Source organism: Epinephelus fuscoguttatus, linkage group LG19 (genome assembly GCF_011397635.1).
Source record: "Epinephelus fuscoguttatus linkage group LG19, E.fuscoguttatus.final_Chr_v1".
Taxonomy (NCBI): domain Eukaryota; kingdom Metazoa; phylum Chordata; class Actinopteri; order Perciformes; family Serranidae; genus Epinephelus; species Epinephelus fuscoguttatus.
In genome coordinates, this window is record NC_064770.1 from 40,652,535 (window position 1) to 40,660,254 (window position 7,720).

Consider the following 7,720-nt stretch of genomic DNA (forward strand, 5'->3'; position numbering starts at 1 on the left):
TTTCAAAATTTTTACTGACAAATCTGAAACTCCAGCTGCTGAAAATCAAGTCAAAGAGAAAGTGTTCGACTGAAGCTGAAAATTAACAGAGTCTCAAAGCAAAGAACATGTGACTGTGACAGACTTCACATCTGAGCTGCTTCAGCCAAAGGACAGTAAATATATATATACATAATAATAAGATATAATAACAAGTCATATGAGTTGTGATAGTGTGTCATAATGATGAATATTAAACAGAAAGAAATTCAGACAAACACTTGTTTAAATGTTTCATTAATCTTTAATGTGCCCATTTTGATCTAACAAATCAGAACACAACGTGTCTTTGATTAATAATTCATTTATGATCACAATATTTTATTTAAAGCTAAAAGCTGAAGCTCATTTAACAGTTTTATATCCACTTTGATAACTTAATTAATTCAGATCTTTAATCATTTTCAGGACCTTCAAGCTTTCAATGAATGAAATTACAACTTAGTTGATGTTTAAACATTTAAAACTGAAATCACCTTTGTTTTTAATATTCTGATCTGAACCTGCTGAATTTCATATAAACTGAGACTCTAAGCCCTGACGGTGTCCTGACAGTGTCCTGACGGTGTCCTGATGGTGTCTTGACAGTGTCCTGACGGTGTCCTGACAGTGTCCTGACGGTGTCCTGACAGTGTCCTGATGGTGTCTTGACAGTGTCCTGACGGTGTCCTGACAGTGTCCTGACAGTGTCCTGATGGTGTCTTGACAGTGTCCTGACGGTGTCCTGATGGTGTCCTGACGGTGTCCTGACAGTGTCCTGACGGTGTCCTGACAGTGTCCTGATGGTGTCTTGACAGTGTCCTGACGGTGTCCTGATGGTGTCCTGACAGTGTCCTGATGGTGTCTTCACCTCCGCTGGAACCAATCACGGACAAGATCTATAGGATCAGGACACACCGTGCTTCACCGTTAGGATGGTGTTGGGATGGTGTTAGGATGGTGTTAGGATGGTGTTGGGATGGTGTTGGGATGGTGTCAGGATGGTGTTGGGATGGTGTTAGGATGGTGTTAGGATGGTGTTAAGATGGTGTTAGGATGGTGTTAAGATGGTGTTAACATGGTGTTAGGATGGTGTTAACATGGTGTTAGGATGGTGTTAAGATGGTGTTAACATGGTGTTAGGATGGTGTTAGGATGGTGTTAAGATGGTGTTAGGATGGTGTTAAGATGGTGTTAGGATGGTGTTAGGATGGTGTTAGGATGGTGTTAAGATGGTGTTAGGATGGTGTTAAGGTGTCAGGACACAGTGTTGACGGTGTTGATGGTGTTGACAGTGCTGTCTCTCAGTCTGTCAGGGGTCTCCATGTGTCCCTCTCTGAGGACCCTCATGTCATGATCGGTGGACTGTTGCGGTGACAGTTGTCCTTGTGGAAGTTTGTCCAAGGTCACAGTGTCCGTCAGTCTGTCTCACTCTGAGTGTAGTGGAAATGATTTTATGGTGAAGCTGAAAAAAGCGAAGGGACGCGGCACCTTCTGACGCTCTGTGTGCGACGAGTTAAGATTGTTTTCAGTTGTTACTGAGCAGGACACGTCTTATTGAGGATGTCGTCCAGTTTGGCCTCCATCGCTCTCAGCTTGGCGTTGATGCTGGTGAAGTCGGGCACAGTTTGGCTTTTATCGATCGCTGGGACATTGTTGGGGTTCAGCTCCTTTTCACATCTGTCTCCATAGTAACCATCAGGACACTCACACAGATGTTCGTTGGAGTCCAACAGCCTCTTGCACTCTCCTGTCTCACATGTGTCAGACACACATGGATCGATGGTTCGGGAGTAGTAAACGGACATCCTGTCCGTAAACCTGCTCCCTTTACAATGGATTTGCATCAGTTTTTCCGGGACTTGAACAAAATCACCTGTACCGGATTCTATCTCCTTAACGTAGTCTCTGATAGGAACGCCAGCCACGAGTTGATTACATTCTTTTATTTTCTGTATGATGCGGGTACACAGAGGATAGTTTGGGGCCGTAAATGGACCAGTCGGGTGCATTCTATAGAAGGTGCACTGGTTCAGCACATGCATTACATGTGCTTTATGTATCTCGTCAGCTTTCTGAGTGTAGCCCACAGAGACAGTGATTGGATTCACAGAGACGTTTATCATCTTGCTATAAAATCTGTGGTAGCTGTCGTCGTCAGACTTGTACACCAGCACCACCCAGTTGTACCAGTAGAACTTCTCATCCAGAGCTTTTTTCACCTTTTCAGCGATGGCTTCTTTGTCGTCAGGACTGAGGGCTTTGCTGATCTCCTCCGCATCATTCGTCACGTACTGCTCATAGTTGTTGAGGCAGAACTCCACGACTGATACCTGAGCACTAGAGACGTTCTTCAACATCTCGGTGTATCGATCTGTTATGCCCGTTTGACTGAGACCGATCAGGTCCCAGTACAGCTGGTTGAGCACCATCCCCCTCCACAGCAGAGTGATGAAGTGCAGGTTATAATTGCCAATCTCACGAATGCTACATTTGAACTTCTTCCTCAGCAGGTCGTTGAGGTTTCCACTGAGTGACATGTTGCTGACCGTCAGGTAATGGTAAAGGTTGGCCACGCTGGCCTCGGTTGCCGTGTTCTCGTAGTAGTTGGTGAATACCTCTGCCAGTCTGAGTTTATCATCTTCACTTTGTACCAGCTCACTGTTCTCACGGAACTCACCGAACTTCTTCCAGGCGTTGAGGATGCGGACCTCGTCTTGAGAGTAGACGCTGGCGTAGTTGAACCATTCCACATCTGTCGCCAGGTTGGAGATCCGGATGGAGAGTGAGTCCAGCTTCCTGTTCACTTCAGCAAACCCTTCCTTGAGCGCCTTCAGAGGGTTTTGTTGAGGGACGAAGGACAAGGCCAAGTTGAGAAAAGAGGAGACCAGACCTGCGATGCCTGGCGCCAAGCTGGCGATGTTGACGAGACTCTTAATCACCCCTGACACCGTACTGGTGGTACTCTTTCCAACCACTTCTTTCACCACAGACAGGGAGTCCTTCAGCACTGTAAAAGATGCTGCCACTCTCTCTTTGGTGTTGGAAGGCATGTCTCTCTTCACCCTGTAGAGGGGTGACAGGTTGGAGGAGGTGCGGTCATGTGACCGAGCTGATGCGGCCGTCCAGTAGAGAAGGAGAATCAAAGAAGCCAACAGCATGGAGGCAGAGAGCCGAGGGAACGCCATGACTGCAACACAGAGAGAATAACATGGAATCATGTCCTAAACATGGACGCTCTGTGAGACAGTAGGTGTCCCACCTCTCCTACAGAGAGACACCTGGACCCAAAGAAACACAAAACCACAACAAAAAAAACACAATGTGTGCGTCGTCTTTCTGTCGCTTTGTGGTTGTTTAGTCTCTGTGGTTGTTTTTTGTCTCTTTGTGGTTGTTTTGAGTCTTTGTAGTTGTTTCATGTCTCTTTGTGGTTTTTTTGTGTCTCTTTTTGGTTGTTTAGTTTCTGTGGTTGTTTTGAGTCTCTTTGTGGTTGTTTTGTCTCTTTGTGCTTGTTGTGTGTCTTTGTGGTCGTTTTTAGCATCTTTGTGGCTGTTTAGTGTCTCTTTGTGGTTTTGAGTCTTTGTGGTTGTTTTGAGTCTTTGTGGTTGTTTTGAGTCTCTTACGTTCATAACTTCTGATAAGATGTAAAAAGTGTTACATGTCCATAACTTTTCCTGCGATATATAAACTGTTGTATGTTCATATCCTTCATTAGGTTCATGATAGGACCGGTTGTGTGAGGACATGTAGCCTGAGGGTGGAGAGCATGAAGGTCTGAGGTGGGTTGTTGTTACAGGATTTGATGTTTCTGTAATAAATCAAATGATGGCAAGTTGTTGGACTAAAACCTGTGGAGCTCTCTGCTTACTGATATGAAAAGGTTCTACAGCTGTCAAGGATTGTTTACGTCACTCATAACAGCAAATAACAAATAAAGGTCATAATAACTAAATAGGTAAAAAAATAATAATAATACAGCGGAAAATAAATCTAACAGAAAATCAAAAATATCAATTCATGTCACATTTGATCAATTTATTAAACCTACATTTACCTTTAATATTTGTCTTTGTAGAGTTGAAACTGATATGTGTTTCAAAATCATGTCCTACCAAAACAGCCTTCAAATTAAAACGTATCAACACACTAATCTTGTTTCTGGGCTGGAACATTATTTTTAAAGGATTTGTATGTATGAAATAAATGTGATTTGTAAAATATTTTGATCTGCTTTTTAACTTCTAAACTTGCCCTGTGTTAAAAAATGTCGTCCCAGACGAGAACTCACAACTTCAAACTAAAATCTCAAACTAACAGCACGTACTGAGAACATCTGTGTCACAGTGTCCTGCTAGAATCATCTTTATTTTAAATATGTCTTGTGAAAATGTTGGCCCTTTAAAGGTGTGTCCCAGATTTTTGTCAGCTCTGTGAGATTTCTATAAATACATAATTTAATCAGGTATAAGGGAGTCAGCTACATCACAGGGACTTCCTGTCTCACTTCCTGGTTTCCAAACAGGTGTGAATGCTGCGCAGGTTCTGCTCAGATTTCTGTTTGATAAATTCTTTCAATAATATTTCTACCAGGTCAGTCTGAACCAGAACAGCTCGACTCTGTCGGCCCTCGAAATCCAAACTAAATAAGAACAATGGTTTAAAGATGAGATTAAATGTCTCCTCACTGCGACTGCTGTCACATTAATAAATATATCTCATTCTTAAGAATTGAGACAAAATCTAATTTTAGGGGGGGGGTTTGATTTTTACTCTGGAAAATCTATTTACAAAAATCAAAGTGTGGACTATTAAAATTTGTAACGGACTGACCTGCCACTGACTGAGTTTGTTCTTGAATATCAGACATGATGGATGTTCAGAGGGAGAATCTGACGGAGCTGATAAAATTTATATATTTTTTAATCTGACAGCAGACGCAGTGAGGAGAGTTTAGAAGTTAAAAAGCAGTTCAAAATATTTTATGAATCATATTTATTTCATATATATAAATCCTTTAAAACTTACGTTTTTTTCTGTTAATGTTTATCTTTATTTGTATTTTCCAACATGTAGAAAAACTAAAAAAAGATAGAAATGCCATAAATATACAAATGAAGAAAAAAATAAAGTATTCATACACGTTTGGAAAAGGAGTAGGAACAAGTAAATATGTAAATATATATATAGAGAGAGAATGCTTTTATGGATGTTTCCCCAGACCTCCACACAGTATGACAGATGTGGTAAAAACAGTGAACAGTATAGGGTGTATAATGATTTGTGATCCAGAATGTGTCTTGTTTTTCCCAGTATTGCAGTGCACTTTGCCAGTTTTGATCATGTGTGGCTTACATGAGATTTCCAGCTATTTTGTGGTCCAGGATCACACCTAGAAATTTTATTTCATAAGCTTGTTCTATTTTTATATTATCTATTGTCTGTTCTACATTGAAATCAGGTTTATTTTTTCCAAACAGCATATTTTTTGTTTTGCTTAGATTTAATGATTTATTATTATTTATTTTTGTCAAACCACAGTTTTAGCTTGTTTATTTCTGTTGTGATCATGGACAAAAATCTTCTGCAAATTCTGTCCCTGGAGTCTATCCCAGCTGACACTGGGTGAGAGGCAGGATTCACCCCGGACAGGTCACCAGACTATCACAGGGCTGACACATAGAGACAGACAACCATTCACACTCACATTCACACCTACGGACAATTTAGAGTCACCAATTAACCTGCATGTCTTTGGACTGTGGGAGGAAGCTGGAGTGCCCGGAGAGAACCCACGCTGACACAGGGAGAACATGCAAACTCCACACAGAAGGGCTCCCACGCCCGGGATCAAACCGGCAACCCTCTTGCTGTGAGGTGACAGTGCTAACCACCACCTGCCCCAACAGCAGTTTCATTAAATGTAATAGATGCATTTTGAAAACTATCTGGGTACGAACTCAGTGCCTCAAAAACATAAATTGTGTAAATGAATTAAAAATGGTCACATCCTATGATTTAAGCCCTCAGGTGTAAAACTCTTCCCTCAAGTGAGATTAATTTGGGTGACAACAGTATAAGGTTTTTAAGGTCTGATAACTGCCACAGAAAACATGGCAGTATTACACAATTATTATTATTATTATTATTATTATTCGTTACTACGACCCATAAAGGACTGAAAAAGGGCTCTTTTTAAAATTAAACAAAAGTGAAACCACAATTTAACTAAAGGTGAGATTCTTTGTCCGGTTGTATATTTATTTCAGTACTGTAGATAAGTAAATGTACACGGTATGATTAATGACAATTTTTATATTACAAGTTAATCTTGAACAGTGGTGTAGTGGTAGCTGATCAGGTGGATGTGCTACTTGGTAGATGGGTAGGTCACAGAGGAGATAGTGGACATACTCTCCTATATAGTCTAATGGCTTTCTGGCTGACAGGTAGGTATACTGTAAATGGCCAGAAAAAGAAGTGGCTATACCCCGTATACCTGCGTATACCCTCCAACACACCACTGATCTTGAAACCAGTATATCGTTACAACCCTAGATAAAATGATCACATGATGAACCTGTAACTGAATCTGTGTTAAATTCTACAGAAACTTGGACGTCTTTACTTTCAGCTTTGTTCATTAGAAGGTTAAATGTGTTAAAATTAATATTCTGACGAGGTTTATAAATTTATTTTAAAGTGTTCCTGTAGAATATTAAAATATTTAGCACATTATTTACGGACTGACAGTCGTCTCAAACTTCATCTCTCACTGTTTTTTTCCCTGTTATTGTTGGTGGTGGTTACACAAATAACCCGAGCTCTAAGCTCTCTAAACTCACTGTCATGATCATGATGATGGTGTTGCTTATTGCAGATAGCTAATAGTATCATTTTTTTGTGTGTGTCATGTTCTAAAATCTTTTAATGCTAATGATGTTAATTCTCCCACACATGAAACCTAAAGAGGTTTGGTGTTTGTCAGTCATCAGTTTAACAGACAGAAGACGAAGAAGAGGAGGAGGAGGAGGAGGAGGAGGAAACAGGCCTACCTGTGGTTTGTGTGTCAGCAGAGTCCTCAGCGGTTGACTACAGCTTCCACAGACTCACCACTACTTATACCCCCAGGTTTCCTCCAGCAGACGGTGAGATGGCACATTTCTGAGTCTCCAGCGTTTGACTAAATATGGACACAGAGTCTGTTGACAACATTAAAATGACACCAGTGTTTATCGGTTTATCTCTTCCATCAGGTAGTTACATAACGACAGAGCTGTGAGGAAACGTTCACTCTTAATTCTGTCAGTGTCACTTTTCTTCAGAGATGAATCAATAAATCAATTCAATTTTATTTATAAAGCCCAATATCACAAATCACAGTTTGCCTCACAGGGCTTTACAACATACGACATCCCTCTTTATTCTGTTCCTTTATTTAAAATACTAATACCACACAGTGAACACACTCTGTTCACAGTAAAAGCCGTGCATCCAAAATGTTACTGAAGTAAAAGTGAGTAAAATCAGCGAAGTGTATTTTAAGTTTTAAAATGACCCCCAATGCAAAAATATCTACAAATACAAAACAAAACATCGACGTGACAACGTTCTGTCGTCTCATTTAGCCACTTGTCAGCAGCTGTCTTTTTAGAGACACACAAAAGCTTCTAATTTCACAGAGAGGTATTTACCAGCGTTAATT

The 7,720-nt window shown here is 40.7% G+C and overlaps 1 protein-coding gene across 1 annotated transcript; it reads right to left on the reverse strand.

The window, feature by feature from the left end:
* Positions 1-33: 33 nt before the first annotated feature.
* LOC125879420 (uncharacterized) lies at positions 34-7,097 on the reverse strand. Its single transcript, XM_049561298.1, has 2 exons — positions 7,071-7,097; positions 34-3,208 (listed from the first exon to the last, which is right to left on the reverse strand). Exon 2 carries the CDS (start codon positions 3,204-3,206, stop codon positions 1,554-1,556), a length of 1,653 nt encoding a protein of 550 aa, XP_049417255.1. The 5' UTR covers positions 3,207-3,208; positions 7,071-7,097; the 3' UTR covers positions 34-1,553.
* Positions 7,098-7,720: the final 623 nt, after the last annotated feature.